The 27,544-nt window shown below is 31.5% G+C and overlaps 1 protein-coding gene across 2 annotated transcripts in view; it reads right to left on the bottom strand.

The window, feature by feature from the left end:
• Window positions 1-27,544, bottom strand: part of Neto (Neuropilin and tolloid-like) — a 763,546-nt gene that overhangs the window by 195,541 nt on the left and 540,461 nt on the right. For both annotated transcript variants that reach the window (XM_075375170.1, XM_075375179.1), the window contains one exon: window positions 16,286-16,546. In XM_075375170.1, coding sequence (XP_075231285.1) covers window positions 16,286-16,546 — 261 coding nt within the window. The remainder of the gene's footprint in view (window positions 1-16,285; window positions 16,547-27,544) is intronic.

Raw genomic sequence — 27,544 nt, 5'->3', positions numbered from 1 at the left:
CTGTTTAGACCCTTATCATAACGTGGTTATTTTGGGTTTTAATTCCATGACACGTTAGTTTATTAGATGATTTCTACTGACAAGACTAGTCTCCTAACGATGTCGCTCGTGTTTTACCGGGAGGGAAAAGTAAGTTTTTTCTTTTTTTGAAAGAGGCTAATGACCATAGCAGTCGATGCCCCTAAAACTTAAAGAAAAAAAAATGCCTTGAGGTAGATAATCCCCACGTCCGGAACACATCACCTTCGTTCCACGTTCAGGGCCAACAGCTGTACATACGTACAATTCATATAGCTGGAAAAAGAGGCTCTGAGTGTTTTTCTTGGAATTGTGATGTTTTATTCGACCTGTCTTCCACCTTCAGGTCACTATGTTGGATTAAATATTTTCGGTCACCTGCAGTTCATGATCATTGAAAATGATTTGGAATTGGACTTATATAATATTTAGAGCTGAGATGTAGCGGCCAGGGTCGACGTTATTGCAGGTAAGGGAGACCCTTCCGTTGAACACATGACCCCTGCGACGGCAAGCATGTAGCGGATGTGCCCATGTATAACAGTGCAAGGCAGCCCTAAAGCTTCGGAGAGTAGGGGCCTGGAGTCAGTGCAGAGATTGCGCATCCACTCTCTTCCAGGACATTTGTCGGTTCCACCGGAGTGGCGGATCGGACTTCCAAGGGTAGTACCCCTGGAGTGGAGTGTACCCCGGCGGGTAGAAGGGATCAAACATACTGCAACGACTTGAAGAACTCAACGTGGCTGAGGGTGCACGTAAATATCCTTGTTTAGAAACAGCCGATTCGCCAGAAACGAAGCGGACCTGCAGCAAAGAGTCTGAAGAATTAGAAATTATAGTGAAAGAATCAGAAAGTATTTTAGGAAAGCTTTGTTTGGTAACAATGCGCTCAAACCGAGACATTCGGTTTTCACAAGGAACAATAGAAACTTCCCGGAAGTCAGTCTGGTCTTAATTGCTCGAGAAATCACTAATTGTGCTGCTGGTAGTTCTGTTAAAGATATTCGCAAGAATGGTTTACACATCGAAACCGTAAACGATAGTCAAAGCGTAAACGTTTAAGCTTTAAAGAAGATTGGTGAGTTCCGTGTGACTGTTCAACCATACAGTTCCCTTAATTCATCGAAAGGAACCGTTGTTTGCCGTGACCTTCTAATTGCAAGGAAGAAGAAATAGTAGAGGAATTGTCGAGTCAAGGAGTGATCCAATGCCGCAGGCTGACCATGAGGAGAAATTATGAAGTTCTTCCTTCAGCGTCGCATGTGTTGACCTTTAATAGGCCCAATCAACCTGACAAAGTACGTGCTGGCATACATCGTCTGGACGTACGCGGTTTCATCCCGCAACGATTGCGATGTTTTAAGTGCCAACGTTTCGGACACACTGCGGTCAGGTGTGAAAGGCAAGAAATCTGCGTGTATGGAATGGAAACGCATGAAAGCGATCCGTGTAAAGATCCTCCAGTTTGCATTAATTGGAAAGGACACCACAATTGCCGATCAGGAAATTGCCCGGTGTATAAATTAGAAAGGGCCATTCAGGAAGTTAAAACGCTGCAAAAGGTAAGCGCTATCCTGAAGCGAGGAAAATTTTGGATAGAACAACTTGACAGACAACGACTTATGCAGAAGCAGCTGGTTCCCCTTCGTCATTTAAAGTTAACGTTGAGCAGGTGCTTGCTACGCTTGCACCAAGTCTTGCTACTATGATGGAGAAAATCAGTAATACTAAGTTTGAATCCAGTGTGCGAAAGGAATCATTAAAACCTGTGAAGACTTATTCCCAGATGGACATCGTTGACACAAGGATTGAATCTTTTCAACGAAAAGTAGCAGTAAAACCTGCAATGATTAAACGACCAATTGATGTTTTGCATAAGGATAAGGAGATACCTAAAAAGGCAACAACATCACTCCTACGACCAGTCATAAGGCATCGGAAGATATGCCAAGAGTACAGAAAAAGTCGGAGATTAGTGGAATGGAGGTGCAAGTAAGATAGAGACAGCACCGGATATAGATTCTATAGAATCCGCACCCATTGAACCTCCAAAATCCCAGAGGACACCTTCTTCAGCCGCGGAGAATACATCACTAGCAATCTCATCAAGTTTAGATTCGATAATAACGCGGAGCGGTTAACAAAGTTAACCGCTCCGCGGTTATAAAAGTACCTTACAAAGTTGAGGCCGTAAGGAGAATGGATAAAAGATGCAAGAAAGGATGAAAGAAAGGAAAGCCTATGAGGTAAGTAAATAAACGTGACATGTTTAAGAATCAAGATTAAGAGATTGTATTTTAGTATTTGCGTTTAAAATCAAAAATGAATGAATGAAAAATCTTCAGTTTCGTTGAAAGTATGAAATAACTTAAGTATTATTTCTTTTTCTGAAGTGGAAGGAGCTAATGACCAAAGCAATCGATGCCCCTAAAACGTAAAAAAAATCCAATCTCACGTCCGTGCAAAAACATTTACGCACACGTTCAGGGCGGACAATGACATTGTACTTCGCTACCTGCACTTATGTTGGTCAACGTGGAAAAGGCCTTGCTCAAGATCTCCCTATGGAGTACGGATTGGCAGTTCCGAGCTGTTTGCGGTTGTGCTTCTCGGTTTCGCTGTTTGCACCGAGGGTGGGAGGCATGACCGTGATCTGTTGCCGAAGATGGCGGGAGTGCGGTCGGAGAGTGCCCATCCCACTTCTCGGTTGTGGAGCCAGGTTTAGGGTGGCTTGCTGTGAGCTTGCTCTGCCGAAGTCTTGCGCCGTCCAGCCGTCTCTCCGCCATGTCAACTGGCGGAAATATAGGCTATAAATTTTTCATCATCCACATCATCCATAGCAGAAGGTCCACGTAAAAACCGTCGTTCCTCCTCTTAATGTTCCTCCTCTTCGCAGGCGAAGAGAAGGAAGAGTATTTAGCGATAAAGAAGAGTTTATAGTTTTAGACAAGAAGGGTCGAACCAAGTTCGTGATCTGTTGCCGAAGATGGCGGGAGTGCGGTCGGAGAGTGCCCATCCCACTTCTCGGTTGTGGAGCCAGGTTTAGGGTGGCTTGCTGTGAGCTTGCTCTGCCGAAGTCTTGCGCCGTCCAGCCGTCTCTCCGCCATGTCAACTGGCGGAAATATAGGCTATAAATTTTTCATCATCCACATCATCCATAGCAGAAGGTCCACGTAAAACCGTCGTTCCTCCTCTTAATGTTCCTCCTCTTCGCAGGCGAAGAGAAGGAAGAGTATTTAGCGATAAAGAAGAGTTTATAGTTTTAGACAAGAAGGACCTCTTCCAAAATTTCTAGTTATCAAGAAAAAGGAAGGTGATTTTTCTAAGATAAGCCCTTTCATGATAGCTCGAGGCATCATGGAAGCTGCTAGTGGATCGGTAAATGATGTAAGGAAGACTGCAGTAGGACTCTTAGTTGAAACGGTAGCGATTTATAATCCTCACAATTGTTAAACGCGAAGAAGATTGGACTATTAGACGTTGAAGTATCAGCACACGGAACCATAAGTACTTCGAAGGGTGTAGTTGTGTGCAGGGACTTGTTGAACTGAACCGAAGTGGAGTCCTCGATAAACCCAGTGAATAGGGAGTTATATCTTGTCGTCAATTGAAGATCCAGCGCAGTGGAGAAGTACAACCCTCCACGTCGCACGTATTGACATTCAACAAGCCGAAATACCCAGAAAAGATAAAGGCTGACTTTCACAAACTAGAAGTCCGTCCGTTTGTACCAACACCATTGCGATTCTTTCGATGTCAGCGGTATGGACACATAGCGGCACGTGATCTGTGGTGAACCGCTCCATCCTGACGACCCATGCAGGGATCCACCTGTCTGCGTCAATTGTCAGGGGAATCATTCAGCGAGATCTAGAAATTGTTCAATATATAAAGAAGAGTTAGCAATCCAAGAGATTAACCACTCAAAAGGTGAGGTACGTAGAAGCGAAGGAACTGTAAGCAATAGATCGCCGATTATTATTAAGCAATTAGGATTATTAAGCAATATTATTATTAATAATTAGATTTATTATTAATTAGGATTATTAAGCAATAAGACAATGTCATATGCACAAGCTGTGTCATCTCCTGCAACTTCTTTTAATGCAAATGATATGATTGCGAAACTGTCTCCAGCGTTAGGAAGTATGTTTGAACGTATCGTCGTTAGCAAAATTAGAAATTGTCCAATCAGAGAGGGTAGCTTAAAACACGAGAAGAAAACACCAGCTGTTAATGAAAAGAGTTCGCCTCCTTTGAGAAATGAATCTTTTAAGACAAAGGACAGTGAATTCAGGCAAGAAAAGAAGCCTGAACAAAGGGTCGAAATTACTAAAATCCCCGTATAGGGAAGTGACAAGATAGAGATGAAAATCTTAGAAAAAGAAAATTTAGAAAAAACAAAGCGGAAACCCCAAAATCTCGGAGGACTTTGGTCGCCCAATATGTTTTATCGGTTAGTGCATCCAGTTTGGACTGTGATATACTACTCACTGCACCACACGAATCAGTGTCATCTGATGCCGGCAGCAGCAGATTCTCCGCGATATCTTTTATAATTAGTGTTATCTCTGGCGGAATTTTCCCGCTGATGGAAAATCATGACCTATCACAATCCGTCTATTGTTATTATAGTTTAATCTTTTGAAAATCAATTTTACTTTGTCATCCTTCCTATGACTTTTGTCATCTTAAGTTGTTTACTTGATTTTTTAAAGACGCATACTCAATATTATTTTGCCTTGATGATATCGTCACATATCTTGATGCTTGTACGTGGCATATAATATGGAAAGTGAATTTTTTAGCGTATGAAAAATTCCATGTCTGACTGGGATTTGAACCCAGGACCTCCGGATGAAAGGCCGAGAAGCTACCACTCTGCCACAGGGATCGGTAACTTCGACAGTACGGGACGGTAACAAACAACAGAGAATTTCAATTTAAAAAAAATAGATTATGGATGGTTTTACTGATTAAATAAATAACATGATTTAATACTAATTGTCCATTATTTTCTATTTCCATTCAATTTTTTCTTTTTCTTTTGTTAAGACAATTATATATTATTTCAGTATTATTATTACTACTATTATAAACCTTTTTTAAAAATCAAATCCATTATTATAATCCACATGGCTTTAACAGAGTTAAAGCCCTATTAATTTTATTGTGTTGCATACAGCTCAATTTAACCAAAAAAACATTATTTCAGATTAATTTTATCAAACAAAAACGTTTCAATATTCATCTAACTGTTTAAAATTCATTTTAAACCTTTGTGTTTTTTGATGGAAATCCCTTTTAAAATTTTGACAAGATTTTTTACCCAGATTAATTTCAAAGATATTTATCAACATGTCAATGTATCGCACTCTGTTTTATGTATTTAAATTTCATTAGTAAATTCAAAGAATCTAATTTATTTGCAGTAATCTATCTTATCGAAGTCAATATTAAACATGAAGATTTTAAATCAATTCGTTTCTTTCCTAGTTAGTTGTTAAAATGACTATCAAAATGACTGCAGTCATTTTAAAACGATGACTAGAAAAATAATTAGTGAAAATATTTAGTACCAGATAAAATTAATTCTATTTTTTACGTGGATACAAAAATAACTGTGAATTGATTTAAAGTGTGAAGGTAAAGCTAGGATTATATAGTGTTTTTCGAAATTAAATATTTAACAAAACCTATAAGAAGGCTGCCACAAATAAGAAGACTTTTAATGGCCGCAGTTTTGCTACACTATAATGAAACGGGAATTTTCAAAAAATTGTTGTGATAAGTGATTCCGTTTGAATCGGTTTCCTAGTATACTCCATTAGGAAAATGAACGAACATTTGAAAATGTAATAAAACGAAGAATAGACAATAGAATAGAAGATCGTGAATAAAATATTAAGAAAAACAGAACTCGAGAAAGTTACACAACTGAGATAGGATGTACGTATGTTTTGAAACGGTTATACTTACAGGTTTTTAGTAAGCGACTCGTTGAATTTGAAAGGCCAAAAATTAATTAACTGAATTCAGAACAAGATTTTAGTAACAAGAAGATGAAAAACATTGAAAAAGAAGGAAAGAAGGAGAGATGATGATGCGAAAAAAAATTGTTTACTCAGTTTGGGTTTTGAAGTATGAAATGTTTGGTACGAATAATATGAATTATGCATAAGAGTAAGTTTTTGTTATTTTTGGTAACTAATTAGAAAGACCGATTTAGTTTTAAAAGTAGTATACGTTTATTTGGGAAGTTTAATAATATTGTAGGTCTTGGAAAAACTTTATTATATTATTATTACACTATTACTATATTATTCACCCGTTTTCAAAATTATAAATAAAAATTAAAAGCCATCGCAACAGTAAAATTCATTTTTTCTTGTGAATAAAGAATATTATTTTTCAAATTATTTTTAGTCGATAAGGACTAAAGTTCATGATTACGACTTTAGAGAGTAAGTATTGCCAGAAAAATGATTCATCGACTTTTTCACTGACAAGCTGACAAAAACAATGCATTGAATTTCTAAAAGATCTTGCCAAATGAATAAGCATTAAATAAAAGTCACAACCTCACTAATTGTCTTTCATATTCAACTTTTACTTCCCGAACAATTAATTCAATTAGAAATGATTATTGAAGTTTTTTCAGAGTTTAAAAGAAATCAAATTGTTGTTAGAAAATACAGTTGATTTAAATTATTTTAAGTTGTTGCACTTAATTAATTACGATTTATTTTATTTGTTATTTAGATGGGTGATTACAACAAAATTTAGCGTTTATTTACAAGAAACGGGAGGATAAATTAACATTTTAATGGATAAATGCAGGGTGGTTATACTTGATATACCACAGAACTAAAGAAATTTAACATCCTGCCACAAGTGGCGCAGAAATGTAGTACCCCTGATATTTTGTAGCAAAAATAGTAAATAGTGTCTTAGTATAATTTCAGAGCTAAAAATATTCTTACAAAAAGTAGTGTAACATTAGATCATGTCAGTATGAAAAGTTGGCAGCTAAAACAAGAAAAAAGGTACAAGTGACAATGAACATGTTGGGAGAGAACAGAGAATTACGCTGAAGACGTTTTTGGTAACTGTAATAAATCTTTCTGTAATCTAACTTAATGACCGACCAGAAGAAATTGCATATATGATATACAACAAGAGATTTCATCTGACGGCTCGCTGAAACAGATGTCTTATTACGAATAACAGCTGTTATAACATACCAACCACATATGTTAAATATGAATTGTAATTCCGACTTTGTCTTAAATTTATGGTAAGAAAATCAGTTTATTATAGTATTTTAATTTTTTGTATATAGACAAAATTCATAAAATGAAATCAGATTTATTTAAAATTGCTATTATTTAGTTCTACAAATCGTTTTACGTTTTATAAAAAATTATTATAACATTTCTTAGTGCAGTTTATGGGAAATGCGAACAAGAAGCAAGTTTTTATTTAACTAAATAAACATGTATAATCTTAATATTGCCTACGGAGCTGGTCTAGTGGTTAACTCGTCGTCAAAAATCAATTGTTTAACAGCTGATCTTCGAAGTTCAAACTTTAGTTAGTTGCTTTTTTACGGATTTGAATACTAGTCAGGGAATACCGGTGTACTTGGGTGGTTGGGGTTCAATTAATCACACGTCTCAGGAATGGTCGGCTTGAGTCTTTACAAGACAACACCTCATTTACATGTCATACGTATCGTCCTCATCTCACTGGGACGTGACGAGAGGGTTGCTTATTATTGTTCATTAGTTGAAATTCCTTATTTGTCCTGCGACTTATTTGAGTCGCAGAGATTGGACAATTGTGGCTGGCTTCCTCGCCCTGCCCAGGACCGCAGAGGGGATTTAGTAGTGCTGCACCCCGGGTTGCTAGAGACCGCCTGAACAGTTAACTGGCCGAAGGTAGGCGTATTGGCAGAGAGCCACGGTTAGTTAGAATTGTGGTGTTTGTTTAAATTGTATAGCTATCGGAATTAATACCGTTTAAATTGAACGGCGACTGCACTGCCGAGGGCATGGGTTACCATGCAGCCGTAAAGTATAGCGGTGTTTGGACTAGGGCAGATTAGAATGAACACACGATACTGTACACGGGATGGCGACTGCACTGCCGAGGGCATGAATCCCATGCAGCCGTGAGGTGTAGCGGAATTTTAACGATGTTTGAAGCAAGTGAATGTCACGCTGGCACTGGGATGGAGCTGAGGCGGAGTAGGAGGTCTGTTCGCCTCTTCCTTGTAGACCAGACCGGAGTCAATAAATTAACCTAAGTCTGGAGTATGAACTAAAGTCGAGTTCAGTAAGGAAATTAGGACTTAATTTAAATGTTGCGAACAACATTTTTGGTGGTATGATGTGTTTAAATTTGCCTTGAATCTCGAGACATTCACAGAAATTGGCGCAAAAAGTAGAACTAGGCGAAGGGTTCGTGCTTCCACTTACTCGGTTAGCTAGTTCAGAGGGAAACGAAGTAGAACATTCAGGATGTCCGGACGAGCTGACAAAAAAGCGGGGTTATTTGCATTAAAGTATCATCAAGATTAGAATTATTATTGTTGAAAATAAAAGGCATATTTCGGGTAAAAAAAGTGTAAAATCGCCACTTCGATGTCAATATTTTATTCTTATCTTTGTATATGATTCAGATGTGCCTATTCGTATGCGTTTGTAGGTACGATTTAATCTGTAAATAAAATAGTTACAATTGTGTACTTTATTTTAAATTTTGTAGATTTACAGTATCATAAATTACTATTTTACGTATGTGGTATTCGCCTCAAATGATGAAGCTACTTCATTGTAGTATATATTCTTTTTTAAAAATTGGTTATACAAAATAAATAAACGCACTGTGAAAAATTCCAATTATTCCTGTTTAAAATATTTAAGATTATTCTTATCATTTTTACTTAATTATTTCTAAGGTATGTATAAAAAGATAACAGTTTTTAATATTATTTTGAATGATATTAACATTTAAAATAGAAGGATATAAAAAAAATTATACGTATTTTTTTTATTAGTATGGTTTATCAGTTAGAATAGTTTGAATTAATTGATTTTTAAATAACGTTATATATTTTCTACAACATATTTTCAACAGCAATTAATTAATATTTGAAGGAAATACTGACATGATTTGATTTTTTGAAATTATATGCGTTTAATGATGCTACTTTAAAACTAAATAAAGAAAATTGAATTTTTATGGAGCCTGATATGAGAACTGTTTAAAACCTAAAATTTCTATTAAAATCTAGGAAGTGTTGTCTGCAGGTTGACTGCAGTAATGAAACCCACCGGGTTGGTCTAGTGGTGAACGCGTCTTCGCAGATCAGCTGATTTCGAAATCGAGAGTTCCAGCGTTCAAGTCCTAGTAAAGGCAGTTACTTTTATACGGATTTGAATACTAGGTCGTAGATACCGGTTTTCTTTCGTGATTGGGTTTCAATTAACCACACATCGCAGAAATGGTCAACCTGAGACTGTACAAGACTACACTTCAATTACATTCATACATATCATCCTCTGAATTAATACCGGACGATGATTCCAGGAGGCTAAACAGTAATGTACCTCATGATTTTTTCTTAAAATGTCTTTTGATATTAGTAAACGTACTCCTCTGATTTCTTAAATACATGATATTTCTTATAAAGGTGAGAATACAGAAGTGTAAACACTTCTTTTAAAACTACAGAGTCCTGATGAAATTTCAAACTTATAAATTATCAGAAATTTGTGAGTTTTTCCATTGATTTTCGTGCTTTAAAGAACAGGTTTAAAAATCGATGAAATAACGAGTATTCTACTACTTCCTCAACTAAGTATTGCCTTGCTCAAAAGTTCACTATGAATTTTGGATGTGATTAAATTATCTCACGGAATTTTTTCTTAAAGATTAATTTTTTAATAATTTCTAAAATAATGAGAGTAGTGAACGAAAAAAGCAGTAAAGACAATTAAAGGGTGTGAATTAATCAATTTTTAAAATTGTTCTTGAAGATTATTTAAAATTTTGTGAGGACGAAATGTTGAGGAGAGTTGTAAAATAAACAATTTAGCTTTATAAAATATAGTTTACCTAAGTATTGGCTGGTTTACAAATCGACTGAAAAATTTTATATTGTGTTAGACATTTCTTCGTTAATAGCAGAAGCAGAAATTATGCGATAATGAAGATTAAGGTAAGATTGGAAGTCACTTGTTTGGAAATTTTAAAGTTATATTAGATATATATTATAATTATAATCATTATATCAAATGGTATTCAATATGTTTGTGTAATTTTATTAATCGTTTTATTTTTTCAGAAATTGTTACTCGTATCAAGAGAGAACAAGACTTTTATCCATGGGGAAAGGAGTGGCATAGCCTACAATCACCTCGAGCAGACCCTTTTGAAATGTAAATTAATATTTTAATAATGCAAATATTAACAATATTTGCATTAAACATGTGATTAACAACTTTGGTCTCCCAAAGTTGTCCACATTACATATAAGAGGTACGATAAGTGGAAAGTGAAACTGAGTTATGAAGTACTTGTTGAAATGAGAAATTGTTGAAACGAGACTTTTTTTAAATATCAGCAGATCATTTTGAAATTTCTTGAAGTAGATTCGTCATCGTTCATTTGTCATAGAATAAAAAACTGATCAGACATATTTATATTAAGTGATTTTGTTTAGCGAATTTCATAACGTTTGCTTATTTTATGCACTGTGTGAACAGGAAATTATCTCATTGGATTCTTGCTTTTTAAGTGACGTAAGACATACCGACTTCATTCAGAGAAGATAAAGCGTCATAATTCGACCCGGAAATTCAAAGTATTGTAAATTCAAAAAATAACTACGGTTTGAGTCCATACAAATGTACAAAATGCGTTGAGGTATACAAAGGTCGATTAAAAAAAAATAGGGTCAACCCCTGCGAAAACTCATGTTTTGTTGAGCATCCTTCAAAGTACAGGAATTGCTGTGCTTTTAATGAAATTCTATATCGAAAACTAACATCTGGAATTATAATAACATTAATGAAAATTTCTAATATATTTCAATACAACGAATGTTTTGTTGCTTTGTTATCTATAAGATTTAATCTTAGAAAAATTTACGAATTTAATATTATTCTAATGTCTTTGGTAAAAAAGAATCTTTCGCAGAGAAAATAGTGTTTATTCTGGATTAAATAAATCATCAAATCTGGCAGAAATTTTGATTCAATAGAATGAAAATATTCCTTGTGTATTGGTTATTGTTATTAATAAGATTATTTGTAAATGACATTTTATGACAAATTAAGTAGAATACGACGATATTGCTTTCAAAATTTATATTTTTTAATTACCAGAGAAGCACTTCATTTCTAAAAATGAAGTGAACCACTAGTTAATGGTTCTTAGCTTTTACTGATGGAAACGCTTACATTGGTTTTGTGGTTTTAATAAATTCAGTATAATACTGGGTCAAGCAAAGTTTTAAAACCGATTATATATACAAGCCATAGTTACTGGGAGTTTTGGTTAGTATAATCATTTCGATAATCTGTTGAGTAAAATATTATCCACCGCATCAATGGAGTAACTATCGTCATTCAAACAAATATTTTCCCTCAGAACGGGATTAGGCTAATTTTTTCATCCTACTGAAAATAATTTTTTCAAAAAATTACTTAAAAAAATTTTTTTTTTGTCTTCAGTCATTTGACTGATTTGATGTAGCTCTCCAAGATTACCTATCTAGTGCTAGTCGTTTCATTTCAGTATACCCTCTACATCCTACATCCCTAACAATTTGTTTTACATATTCCAAACGTGGCCTGCCTACACAATTTTTTCCTTCTACCTGTTCTTCCAATATTAAAGCGACTATACCAGGATGCCTTAGTATGTGGCCTATAAGTCTGTCTCTTCATGTTTCTTTCTTCATCTATTTGCCGCAATACCTCTTCATTTGTCACTTTATCCACCCCTCTGATATTTAACATTCTTCTATAGCACCACATTTCAAAAGCTTCTAATTTTTTCTTCTCAGATACTCCGATTGTCCAAATAAACTTCCATATAAAGCGACACTCCAAACATACACTTTCCAAAATCTTTTCCTGACATTTAAATTAATTTTTTATGTAAACCAATTATATTTCTTACTGAAGGCTCGTTTAGCTTGTGCTATTCGGCATTTTATATCGCTCTTGCTTCGTCCATCTTTAGTAATTCTACTTCCCAAATAACAAAATTCTTCTACCTCCATAATCTTTTCTCCTCCTATTTTCACAATCAGTGGTCCATCTTCGTTATTTCTACTACATTTCATTACTTTTGTTTTGTTCTTGTTTATTTTCATGCGATAGTTCTTGCGTAGGACTTCATCTATGCCGTTAATTGTTTCTTCTAAATCCTTTTTACTCTCAGGTAGAATTACTATGTCATCAGCAAATCGTAGCATCTTTATCTTTTCACCTTGTACTGTTACTCCGAATCTAAATTGTTCTTTAATATCATTAACTGCTAGTTCCATGTAATGATTAAAAAGTAACGGAGATAGGGAACATCCTTGTCGGACTCCCTTTCTTATTACGGCTTCTTTCTTATGTTCTTCAATTGTTACTGTTGCTGTTTGGTTCCTGTACATGTTAGCAATTGTTCTTCTATCTCTGTATTTGAACCCTAATTTTTTTAAAATGCTGAACATTTTATTCCAGTCTACGTTATCGAATGTCTTTTCTAGGTCTATAAACGCCAAGTATGTTGGTTTGTTTTTCTTTAATCTTCCTTCTACTATTAATTGAGTCCTAAAATTGCTTCCCTTGTCCCTATACTTTTCCTGAAACCAAATTGGTCATCTCCTAACACTTCTTCCACTCTCCTCTCAATTCTTCTGTATAGAATTCTAGTTAAGATTTTTGATGCATGACTAGTTAAACTAATTGTTCTGTAATCTGCACATTTATCTGCCTCTGCTTTCTTTGGTATCATGACTATAACACTTTTTTTGAAGTCTGACGGAAATTCCCCTTTTTCATAAATATTACACACCAGTTTGTATAATCTATCAATCGCTTCCTCACCTGCACTGCGCAGTAATTCTACAATTATTCCGTCTATTCCAGGAGCCTTTCTGCCATTTACATCTTTTAATGCTCTCTTAAATTCAGATCTCAGTATTGTTTCTCCCATTTCATCCTCCTCAACTTCCTCTTCTTCCTCTATAAGACCATTTTCTAATTCATTTCCTCCGTATAACTCTTCAAAATATCCACCATCTATCGACTTTACCTTTCGTATTATATATTGGTAACAAAGATGGTACATCTTTGTTTAACGCATTATTAGATTTTAATTTATGTACCCCAAAATTTTCCTTAACTTTCCTGTATGCTCCGTCTATTTTACCAATGTTCATTTCTCTTTCCACTTCTGAACACTTTTCTTTAATCCACTCTTCTTTCGCCAGTTTGCACTTCCTGTTTATAGCATTTCTTAATTGCCGATAGTTCCTTTTACTTTCTTCATCACTAGCATTCTTATATTTTCTACGTTCATCCATCAGCTGCAATATATCGTCTGAAATCCAAGGTTTTCTACCAGTTCACTTTGTTCCGCCTAAGTTCGCTTGCTGGTTTAAGAATTTCCTTTTTAACATTTTCCCATTCTTCTTCTACATTTTCTACCTTATCTTTTTTACTCAGACCTCTTGCGATGTCCTCCTCAAAAATCTTCTTTACCTCCTCTTCCTCAAGCTTCTCTAAATTCCACCGATTCATCTGACACCTTTTCTTCAGGTTTTTAAACCCCAATCTACATTTCATTATCACCAAATTATGGTCGCTATCAATGTCTGTTCCGGATATGGTTTGCAGTCGAGTTGATTTCTAAATCTTTGCTTAACAATGATATAATCTATCTGATACCTTGCAGTATCGCCTGGCTTTTTCCAAGTGTATATTCTTCTATTAGGAATTTTTAAAAATATAATGGAAGAATTTTGGAAAATCCAGTAAATTTAAAAATGATTTACTGGAAATTCCAGATAATATTAATAATGGTTGCTAATTAAATATATTTACTAGCTTGAAGCCAACATTTTATCACTGATTCCAAAAATATTCAGGAAAACTGAAAAAAAAAATTTTTTTTCATTCTCGGTTTTAAAAATTAAATGTTAAAATTAAGAAAAAAAAATTTAACGTTACAAATTATATCTTTTCTTTTCCTTGAAAATTGAAATATAGCATTAAACTTAAAAAAATTAAAAAGTCAAAATTTGACAAATAGCTCTTTAAGAAATCAAGTAATTGTAAAAACGGATTCTTCAGTACGTAGAATTTGTTTAAATTAGGACAGGGTTTCATACTTTCGAAAAAAATCCGTGTTATTGAAATTCAAAGTTCAGTAGCTAGTTAATGAACTTTGAATTTCGGTCGAAAACAATTGTGTTTAATTGTGAGAATAATTTGATATATTAAAAAAAAATTATAAATTATTTAGAAAAAGGTTTATCTAAGTGGGGCTAAGTGCTATTAATATTTCGGTTTGAAAAAATAAATTATACTTTTACGTTAATCAAATCATGCAACTGAATCTCCTCTGTAAGAGATTCTGAAAATTATATAAAGTATTATTTGAGGATTGTTTTTGATTCAGAAAGTAAAGTTACATTAAGAAAAACAAGGATTAGACTAAATAAAGGTTTGCATTTTACTTTTGTATACCGTAATATCGTTTTATTGAATAAATTATAAAGTAAAATTTACAGTTTATTCAAATATTTAGTGTTTATAATAAAGCGCATAATTTTCAAAATCAACAAGACACGTAAGATCTAAAAGTAAATAGGACTAGATCTAATTATTATTACTATTATTCTTATTAATATTATTTAAAACTACGAGTTTAACAATACATTTCTCATTTTATAATCAGGTGGTAGCGATCTTTGTGTTATTTTAAATAGGGATCTATTAAAGAAGGGCACGTTGGTATATTAAGGTAATTACCAAATACACATTGCTTTAGTTCAAGTCAGTGGTTTTATCTGCTTTTATGCAAACATTAGTGCTTGAAATAATATAATTGGATTGTATTTGCAGGCCTTCTTTCTGTTCTTTACTAACGTACAAAGTAGTAAAATGTTTATAAACTGTAATTTTGTTAATTATTTTAGGAAAATGTAAATATTTTAACATTTGCTCGTCTATAAAACATTTTTAATTGTAATAATTCATACTTGAATGTTAATTAAGAAATTCAAATGTTGTGAACTGGAAGAAATAGGAAACACCACCTGTTTCAACACGGACTCTAACAATAAGAGTGAAAAAGGTAAATACAAAAAAATAAAAGAGTAATGTAAAAGCAAAAGTAGCAAAAACATATATCTTATGTTGTAAAGAATAATTATTTAGGCATAAATTTAATTTTAATCGAGAATTTAATTTTTCTTTCATAATTTATTCGTGTATTTTATGAAAAATTAAGAAAAAATTCAAATCTCAACTTTTATTCTCTGAACATGAAAATAATGACGTTATAATAATAAAAAGGTTGCGAAAGTAGCAGCAGCAGTAACTGAAGAATAATAGTAGAAGACGTGGAATAATCATAGCTAGCATAGTTTTAAAATTAACAGTAATCTTAATCTTTTAATGATAAATAATACAATTTAGATTAAGTTATTACTATAAAATACAAGGGTAGTACAATACATAAAACACAAGAACAACACTTTTTATTTTATTTACTAACTCTTTTATGTAATAATAAATTATTCATTTATATCGTATAAAAACTAATTACTAACTAAATAAGGACTAAATCGGTTAAAATGTGATATTTAAAAAACACAAATTATTTCGCATTTATACTTTAATTTTTTGTTTTAATTGTAAAATTATAATGCCTCGCACAAGTCTTCGAGCTTAATACTGTTTAGGCAGTCATGCTTTTTCTCGTTTCTAGCTTAGATAGCGTCATTAAGTGAACTCAAACGAGCAAAGAACACCGGAACATAGGCATTAAAATCTAGTTAAAAGTAACTACTCTCTTAAGTGGATTTAAAAAAGTAATGTTTTCAGCAATTTTCATTCGAACATAAACTTAACATCTTTTATTGTTCTAGGCCTTTTCCTTACTGAAAATATGTAGATGATTTGTATATATCATATGAAAATTGTTGAATGTGTGCTGTAGTAATGTATTATATTAAAAAAATCATAATACTTACGAGGTGTCGGTTTTGGTATCATCGTATATACCGCCCTAAACCCTGAGTATTCTATGTTTTCATCAGAATGAAAGTGTAGCCACAGATTTTTGTCCGAGGATGTCAGCATTGGTGGAAAATCACGGCCGCAAAATAGCCCGATCTGTGATGAATATCCATGTGCGCCATCTCGAACCTCCAAATAATCGAATTTACAACCTTCACTTGGCTCCATATCGAATGAGTCTCTAAAATCAAGGCGCAATAAATATCCACTTTCAGCTGAAAAAAAGACATATCTTAAAATATAATTGCGTTCAAAAATGTCTTTTTTGAAAACAATATTTATGAATACTTACATATAATTGAATTAATATTTAAAAATAAGATATGCAGTTATTATTTTGCTTCTTAAATGATATTCTTTACTTGCTATTGTATGAAAAACTGTCACGCCGCAGTTGATTATTTTTAATATTGGTGTACCCAGTTTCTTCGTAAAAGCTACGTTTTAAATAAAGTTTAAATTTGTTAAAATCAATTTTTAGTTTAATGAGATATTCTCATAGAAAAAATAAACTGATTTATAGATCAAATAAATAATGCAAGGATTTAATATAGTGTAAATTCATAAGCGGTATCTTATAAAACATAAGCCTATATTTGCTTAGAAGTTAGCCTAGTTCTAGTTAGACGGCGTCAAAGTTAACCCACCGGGTTGGTCTAGTGGTGAACGCGTCTTCCCAAATCAGCTGATTTGGAAACCGAGAGTTCCAGCGTTCAAGTCCTAGTAAAGCCAGTTATTTTTTTACATGGATTTGAATGCTAGATCGTGGATACCGGTGTTCATTGGTGGTTGGGTTTCAATTAACCACACATCTCAGGATTGGTCGAACTGAGAATGTACAAGACTACACTTCATTTACACTCATACATATCATCCTCATTCATCCTCCGAAGTATTATCTAAACGGTAGTTACCGGAGGATAAACAGGAAAAACAAAAAAAGACGGCGTCAAAGTTAGCATAAACAACGATGCTCAGTAGAACAACTTTGTGTTTATGGAGGGGGAAGGCGACCATCGGTAGCATTCCTGTCTACCTAGATCTTACCTATATTTTCCAAACTTTAGTTTGTTTTAAAACCGATAAGTATTATGAATCGCCGTAACACATCTACTTTTTCTTGCTGATTGGGTTTTATTATAACGAATAAAAACGTAACATCAAAAACTGGCCTTAGAAATAATTTAAATAATGGGCCTAGTATAAAATTCTGTTTTTAGTCTTTACCTAACCATAAGAAAAATATTTACTTTGCTTGTTTAACAGTTTTTATTTACGCTATATTTTTATGATAAATTTTCTCGGATGAAGTTATAATAATAATTACATTATTATTATAATCAAGTATACAGTTCATTCTATTTCATTAACCCTATATTTCGAAATATTTTTATGTGTATTAATAATAATAATAATCAGCCACAAAGAAGTGGATTGGAAAAAGATTTAAAAATAATTCTCAGTGACAGTGGAGAAAATTTTCAAGTTTTGATGAATTTCCTGCGTGAAACAAGATCATTAAACATAGTTAAATTAAAAAAAAAACAAAAAAATAACACATTTTTTGTAAAAAAAAAAAGAACGTATTATCGAACTGTATTTGGCTTGAATATGTAAGCAAAGAAAAATTTTATTCTATGCATTTAGTAAGTACTTACGTGGTAAAAAGTAACTTCCTAGGCGACTCATTTTATCTCAAGTAATATGAAAATATAATTTTAGAACTCTAATTAAATCTTTGATTCAGAAAGTTTTGAGTAAATGAAAAGTAAAATTAAATTTAACTTCTGTTTGTGTAATGAGAATCATACGATTCATTATTCTCTAAGAACCTACAGCAAGAAATTATAAATTTGGTTATCTATTATTAATAACATGCCTAAAGATCATTTATATTCCTTGAGTAATTATTTTACACATCATTTTACGTGTATTTTACAAAGAATATATGTTACTGATAATAAAACATATATCAAAATAATTTTATTTATATCGGTCTATTAGTCATAAGAAAATACGAACAAATAATACGTATTACATATGTAAATAATATTCGGAATTCTTCACATTGTTTTGCATTTTTCAGTTTTATTTTTCTTTATGTTTGAGAACTAACATCGAGAAAAATAATACCGAGTGAATTCTAAGCAATTTGTTGGGTAAGATTAACATAACACCATTTCTAATTAATTAATGTTTCCACCATTTTAATGTTTAAAAATGTTTGTTAATGTATCACGCCATATTTAATTAATGTTTCTAATTATATTGGATATAGTGCTGAAAGCCGATGTTAAGTTAAGTTTTGTTAATTTATTCTATGGTATTTGTTTTATATATTTGTTTGAATTTTCTTAGTATCATAATTTACCCTCACGATGTTAATATTTTCCGATGAATGAAATTATGATAAGTCTTGATTTGCGCAAGACAAAATTTATTATCTGATTGTATGAATTTTTATGATCTGAATTTTATTCCAGATAAATAGATTTGGTATATCATTCGTTATTGAAGAAGTAAAGTAGGAGTAATATAAAGACACGAAATATCTTTTCTCGTTCGTCATAAAATCAGACTGCGACAAACACCGGTGGTGAGTTTCTCTCTTTTGAAAAAAGAAAAATTTTACTTCATGTCATTAATGAAGGTAGATTCGTGTTCGTTAATTATTGCGCAGTATAGATTAAATGAAAAGATTACTTTACTATAAAAGTATTCTATAATTTATGTGTGTTTTCTTTTACAAGTGTTCTTTTCCCTTTAACTTCTTGATTAAAAAATAAAGCACGTACAAATATTTTTTTTTCTTTATGATCATCAAAAAAGTTAAATACTGGATGGGACATGTTTTTGTTGTCATTATATTGATATAAAGAACTAATTTTAAAATATAATTAAAAATAATTCACAATTATAACTAAAACGGGCTAGACTGTAAACGTGAGGTATATATGTGTATATATATGATATTAAGAACATATATATACATATATATATGTTAATAAAGCCTAAATATAGGCTTTATTTTACTAAATTGTTACACAAAAATAATGAAACCTAAATATCGAATAACTCTTTTTTAATATTAAACGTTTGAGCATAAAAGCATACAATCAGTTTACGTCGGATAATTCAGTCACCCAAAAATACTAATCATATCATAAATATCATCAGTTTATCAGAAGTTAACTTGTATTATTTAGTAAAACAATTTATTAGGGGTTAATCATACTTAGTGATAAATCTTTTTTCCATATTTTAATGGTTCATCCATTAGCCAACTTTCATTTACATTTTATTTTTACAATTTGTTACTATTATAATAATAATTTATGTAATTAAAATTAATTTTACATTTATATTAATTTACTTCCAAGTAATAACAGATGAAGGTAACCAGCATCAGCTCAAATATACCTTCTTAACTCTAAATTAATACACAGTTTCTGTCTAACAAACTTACAGAAAAACTAATATATAAAAGCAAATATTAAATTCAAAATGTGCGTTTCGCACTATTCCGACTATTTCCGATTATTAAAATAATAAAAATTCAAATTATAGATGAAAAATACTTGTTTGAAATCGTGTTGTAAGAATAATATCCAGCAGTAAGTTCTCCGGCGCTTACAAAATAAAATATTATTCTAATTATTTATTTAAAAGTTCATTTTTAATTTTAAATTGTTATCTTTTAAAAGTTATTAATAATTCCATAATTATATATATATATATATATATATTTGTAAATTCCTTAATATATCTTTAGTGTACTAAAATAAAAAAGAAACCGAGTAAATGTAAAAAGATTTAGTGAGGAAAGGAATTTATAGAGGAGAAAGAAAGTAGAAACCTTAGGGAAATTAAGTTAGGACTATTCCCAAATATACGATTAAAAAAATTAAGCGTACTGTTGCCAAAATTCCTCTATACCGGTGGAAGATCTGATAAAAAACGCAGAGTTCAGTAAAAGGATTCGTTAGAAAAGAACTGTAAAGTTAATTGTTTCTTTTAATTAGTTTCCTAAACATATCTTCCATACAATTTATGAAAAACAGTTACAATCTTCCTAAATTTAGTAATTTTTATTTCATCTTATTTATTTTTATAGTTTTGTGACTTAAAACTGATACCCAGGTAAAATTTAATCTTTGTTACAACCCAATTCTCAAAAAGTAGCTTCTTAATAATTCCTAAAGAGCCGCCAGCATAATCTCCTCTAGGATCAGAATGGTATAAAGTTATGAAATAATTCACAACAAAATTACATCGCTCGTTAATAAAAGCTGCTTATATAGGCTCTTACATATTTACGGCATTAATATTTACACCTTAATTATTATACATATATACATTTCAGTATTTAAAAAATATCTTATTTCATGAACGTTGTATTTTCTATTGAACAGTGGAAAAAGAAAATTTTAATATCAAATGATAAGGCTTCTGAGTAACATTTAAGGTTTATTTTTGACTGAAGATGCAGTTACTAGCAGCGAAAACATTTTCAAGTAAGTGAATATCATTGAAATATACGTAAATACGAAATAAATTCAATATATTTAAGAACTCTAGAAAAAAAGAATGTATTATTGAATTATATTTGGCTTGAATATCTAAGGAAAGAAAATTTTTAATTAATTCTGAACATTTAGTAAGTACTTGCGTGGTGCAAATTAACTTCCTAGGTGACTTATTTTATCTCAAGCAATATGAAAATAAAAACGATGCTAATAAATCATCACTTTTTGTGATTATTTAATTACTTGACTAACTTACCTTGACTAACTTTTACTTAATTTCACATTCGATTTTTATTACGAGGTTCTTTATCTTTCTTGTTTAAAACATTATAATTTAATATAAATTCTAATGTTTCTTTTCGATATGTTAATCAGAGTATATTTGTTTGGATGTACCTAGGATGCTTGAAGAAATATTATGCTTAGTAACAAATCAACGACTCAAATAATATTCCATTGCTTGTAAAAAATATTTCTTGTTAATTTTTAGCATGTAATTTTATGTTTTCTTTTATTTATGTAAAATAAATGTATAATACAATTTTCTAACATCGACGAAAATAAAGTTATTATTATACTGCATTTGAATATTTAATTTGGAAAAATCTATCAAATTCCACGTCCTCGAATAAAAAAAAGATGGTTTAGAGAAAAAGTATAAAGCGAATAGTCTTTACGGACTGAAGCGATATAGTCAACTTGTATCAGTAGATACTGTGAGAAAAATATGAGTTTTTTAGAAGTATCTGTTCTTGCAAAGTTCACTTGAAAACTTCTCATGTAAAATATACTGTAACTACGAACAGATGCAACTTTTTTTCTACAAAAATTAATAAAAGTTTTAATTTAACGCACACTTTTAAGGAAACCTTATTTAATTACTTACTAATTAAATTTAATTTAGTATTTAAAAAAAAAATCAAATTAAGCATATGAAAACTAACTTTTATAATAATATTTAAAATAACTTTTTTTAAAAATGGAATGCGCAACAAAAAAAAATTATTTTTTCTCTATTTTCAAAATCAAAGTAATTACAAATAAATTTTTAGTCTTACCTATGTAATAGGTAAGAATATAAGCAAATAATTTTGGCGTTAGAAAAGGCGCCTGGATGTAAGATATCTTACCAAAATGCCTGTAACAGTTCCCAAAAATTAAAAAAAACACGGGCAATAACGATAAAAAAAACCAGTTATATTCAGATACTCAAGAAATTACATTTAAATTGTTAATTATTTATCAAAATATTTTTCACCGAAAAGCTTATAATTTAATTTATGAATACAATAATAATTCAGAACCGATGAATTTTTACGAAAAATTAAAAATGCATGTTCTACAGAATAATGAGATAGTCAGAAACTACTTGAAATGAGTGTTGATATCTCCATTTTTGACTATCAACTTGTGTGTAATACTCTCTATTATAAACTCATGTTGTCTAATAAATATTAGACCCGAGTTTACTGCAGCTTTTACGAGATCAAGAAATGTCAGTGACTGTAACACAAAGAAATCATACCGGATCACTGAAAAACGAATTTTATTTTAAGCCATGATTAATTTATAACAAACAAATTTTGATTCCACAAATTATATAGGTACATGAAGTCATTATGAATATTCGACAATTATATGTTACACAAAATAGGTTTGTAATTAAAATCAAGTATCAACACTAAAATCATAAATGAAATACAAACAACAATCGTTAACAAAAGATAAAAAAGAGTATACTACAATTGAAAACAGAAAAATGTGACAATATTATAGGGATAAAATTGGATGTAATACAATTAATAATCATGTAATAGATACCTGAATTAGATAAAAAAAAAAATAGATAGTTACTGTTAGGCTCTAATTGATATCTTTCTTGTTTAAAAAAAAGTATAATTTAATACAAATACTAATGTTTCTTTTCGATTTTTTAATGAGGATATATTTGTTGTTTGGATGTACCTAGGATGCTTGATGAAATATTAAGCTTAGTAACAAATCAACGACTGTAATAATATTCCATTTTCTTGTAAGAAATATTTCTTGTTAATTTAAAGTAGGGTTGCTATAATTAATCTTCGTGATGTATTACCATTAACTTCTTTTTCATTCAAATAATCTTTTAATTCATCGAAATAATATCGCAGGTTTCTCCTCGATTAATTTAACGGAAAGAAATATTAAAATTACTGAAAACTGCATGATGAGAAGATATAATTAAATATTTAATTACATTAACTTTCGAAAGCACAACAAATTAAATGGAAAGTTACTTTTACGTTATTCGAATAGCTTTGTTTACAAAACGTATTTTAAATGTTATTTTATAGTTTTAAATCATGATTTGTTACATATATGTGAATAACACTTCTGTTCGTCTGAAATAAAACAGGTGCACTAGAGTTAAACTTGAAGTAGAGGCGAGAGGCAAGACGTTCACAAAAGGGTGAAGGAACGTAATATGCGCGCTTAATTGGGTGGAACAAACCTTCAATAGTGGTAAGGGGAAATGGAGAAAAGGGAAACGTTAGGCCGTTGTTTCAAGCTGCCATCTATCTTTCTAGCTTCTCTTCTCTCTTCTTCATTGCTTGTTTAACAACTCAATTTAACATCGTCATTTTGGTTAACCGTACTCTCCAAATGGTAAAACACTGTCAGCTTACTTTTTGGCGGCGTTGCTTCATACTACTAACTGAAAGTTAAGACGACCAAAAAAATCAAAGGGGTACAAATTTCCTTTAAAATCTGACGTCACCTAATTTTTTAAAGATCTATTTCAGCATTTTTTATTTATGTTTTATTTCTATAATTGCTTACTTCCGTAACTTATACTACTTTATATTCATTCCAATATTTATATTTTCAGTCCAACGTAAAGCGTTTTACTGTTGAGAATTTTAAAGGGTAATTAAATATATATAATTTTAAATCACAAATTCGCGTTCATTTTAAACGTTTTAAAATCACTCAACCAAAATTTTGATTGAATAATATGTTTAATGTTTACCTGCTACTTAGCAAGTACAATTTAGTTAATATAATACAGTACAATAACAAGCATAATGCAGTTAGTATAATATTATCTAATTGCTGTATAGGAAAACATGTAACTATATACACAAGTAAATTCAAGTCAATGTAGAAAGATTCAAGGACTGCTGTTTGAAGTAGCATTTTCAGTCTGATTAACAGACTACGTAGCACATAATTATTTAATGCTTGAACACAGACTACTATGAAAGAATTCTTGAAAAAAAAAAAAAATCAGTACAGAATCAAGACTCTATAATAACATCTACCACCGCTAATCGTAAATAAATACCAATAAATTTTTGTATGATAATGAGTAATACCAGGAGTGAATAGTAGTTGAAAAAGAGCAGCAGCATTTAATAAATCATTTATATTTCTAATCAAGCTGTAGAAAAAATGTGTGCAGTAAAAGACTTCCTCAAGTAAGACATACTTGGTGAATGCAATCAAATTCCAGAAATCTTGCATCAATGATTGTTTATAACTTTTTATCAGACGTACAAAATAAAAATAAACATTCATATATTTGGATGCTAACATATGTAAAATAATTTTAGAGCAGTGTATATTTTATTCTAATGCCGAAAACGTAGCAAACGTAATCATCCTTACCAATCAAGTAAGTGGTAACGTACATGTGAAACAATGACAGACAAGGCGACATTAATAAACGGATTGCTTAAGGTGTGGAGCGAAATGACCAGTCGATTCTCAGAAACTGGAAAAAGAATTATAAAAACAAGATGATTGATTTTCACTGGAAACTTTCAAAGCAAGTTAATTATTGAAAGCATCAATAGTAAACAGCAATCAAGTTATTTTAAAAATATAAATTATTTTTAAAGGCATTTTTGCCTTGGTAACTTTGGAACAAAGCAGATTAGTCATCAAACTGTTGCAGAAATTGTATAAACTTAAATACCTTCAAACATTTTGGATAATTCCTTTTTTATATATACATATATAAAAAAGCAGAAAGAAATTTGATGGATACCACTGTCTGACTGATTTAAAAATATTCTGGAGGTTTACAGATATCTAGTACTTTCTTGGTTTGGGACGTAAGGAATTTGGGTACCATGTTCATGTTTCTGTGCAGTAAAGTTTTACAAAATAGTCTGTGTTGGTCTTGGCTGGTTTGGTGTTTATCGGCCTTACTATGCTTTACATATTGATGACAGAAATCACCCATATAAGTTTAACTAACTTTTAAATTAAATTATATGAACAATAAAAAGAATTAACTTTACTATTAAAAGAATTAAACAAACAATCTAAAATGTAAAGTGTGTTTCTCGAAAATAGCTATCTGTAACGGCATGCAGCTTCAAATAAATTTTCAAATAGTTTTTAAAAAAGAAATAATTTTTATATAAATTTACCGACGTGAAACATTTATATGATGTAATAATAATTAATTAAATTCAATTAATAGCTCAGAAATTACACAAATTTTAAAATATTTAATAAAAGTAAACCGTCATAATGCATAAGTTGATTATGCGTTATTTTGTAAAGTAATGTGTTTAAAATTCACAAATAACTGTATTTGCGAATGTAAAATATTATTATAACTGTATAATGGCATAAAAAAAAGAATGAAATGAAATAAAATACCGATCTTCAGAAAATATATATGTATTTATAAGAAACAGAATTGTCGTCTGGTATGAAAGGGTTGAGTTGTATTTGAATGAACTAAGAATTAGGTAGTACAATTCAGAAATTAAACCAGCGTAGCTTAACAAAATATCTTCAGTATGATGAGAAATAGCTGTTCATTATGGCTTTTATTCCCCTGAAAAGTTAGCCGTCGACGTTTTAGCTAGCCGTCGACGTTTAGCACCATACAATGTTTGGCAATAGTTGACGTCAACCTCGATCAATTTTTTAACACCGGATTTAAACGAAGGTATCTTGAGATTGACGGTTCCACTTACTTCTCGTTCTATCAATCAATGATATGAGGAATAATTATGAGTAATTAATAAATAATTAAATTTAATACACTAGTAATGAGACAAACGAAAACGTGTATCAAAATTAGGCTATTTTGTACTTCAACTGCAGTTTTATTTAATTTACTAATTTGGACAGCCAAATATCTACAACTTCAAACTTTCTTAATTTTCAAGATGTCAACAGCAATTTTCTCAGTTTCAAGAGAATACGTTAAGTACAATTCTTTCTCACTCTCTCTAGCTTCAATATATATATATATATATATATATATATATATATATATATACTGTATGTGTGTGTGTGTGTGTGTGTTTGTAAAAAATACATTTGAAAAACTCAGGAGTTTGTATTCTTGGGTTTAAACTATTACTTCTTCAAAAAAGGAAAAAAAATTATTAGAAATTAGCGTTGATTGAAATTATTTCTGTTGAAGGTATATTAAAAGAATCTCATCTATAACCATAATGTAATTATTATTTTCGTAGAAATAAAAACTAGTTTTTTAAGAGTCAAAATCTAAAAAACGGTAACAGAAACTAAAGAATAAAAATAGTGCTTGTTATGGGTAATACTTATTACCTGGGAAATATTTAACTTGATTGATAAATGTATAAATCACGCAGCGTATTTTATAAAAGTATAATATATCTTTCACATGGTAATAAATATTTCAATGAAATACTGACATCGTTAATCCATAGAACAACAAAAGTAATATACCGCTTTAAGTGTATAGTACCAAAATGTCTTAACAGACTACTGTTGTCAACCGTATGAAAATATATATTACTTTTATTCCTTATTTTTTTCTTTTAAGACATTTTACAATTTAAAAAAATTAATTTAAAATTAACATAATTAAAATTATATGTAATACAAATATTAACAACAAAACTGCCGCAAGCCGGTCCCAAGCCCGGGTCCATCTCTCAAATGGATGGAGATGTGTGGAGGGGGAGGAGGAGTATTTACTTCGTTAAAAAACCTGGGTCCACCTGACTCCGGAGGGTAGTACCCAGTTATAGGGCCCCTGCCTAGAGTTACAGGTGAAAACCGGTCAACGGCTTGATTGGCGGAAGAGAAAAACTTTCCAACGGCAATAAGGGCGGAAGAACCTGGGGAAGTAAACCCCGAAAAATAATCCTGCAAGCTTGAAGACACACAGGTAGCAGCGCTACAATCAAGCTTTCCTTGCACAGTGCTCGTAACGCGGCCAAGGGAGATTTTAACTACTGGCAAACCTAAAGTAAAAATCGGACTGGAAATTTAGGAACAAAAATTGGAAATGTATTAAAGAAAATGACTTGGAATATCGGAATATCTTTGGGTAGCAACCTGGAGTTGTAGAGGATTGGCTTTAAAACAAGAAGAACTGGTGAGACAGATCTGCACGTAAGACTGATATAGCGATTATATCAGAGACGAAGAAGAAGTTTCGTGGGAGTATTAACATAGGATCGTACAGTTTTACCTGTAGTAGAGTTTCGAAAGAGAGAAGAACCATGGCGGGAGTGGAAGTTTTAGTAAAGGATCACAGGAGCAGGAGACTTAAGTCGTACACTTGGCACAATGAAAGGATCATGAGTTGTAGGTTCGAGATTGACAGGAGATATCTATCGGTGGTAGTGGTTTATATGCTCCAGAGGAAGAGCAGGAAGATGCTTCAGAAAAGTTCTATTGAGAATTGCA

This window comes from Lycorma delicatula, chromosome 1 (genome assembly GCF_047948215.1).
Source record: "Lycorma delicatula isolate Av1 chromosome 1, ASM4794821v1, whole genome shotgun sequence".
NCBI lineage: Eukaryota > Metazoa > Arthropoda > Insecta > Hemiptera > Fulgoridae > Lycorma > Lycorma delicatula.
This window is presented reverse-complemented; position numbering and strand designations above follow the sequence as displayed.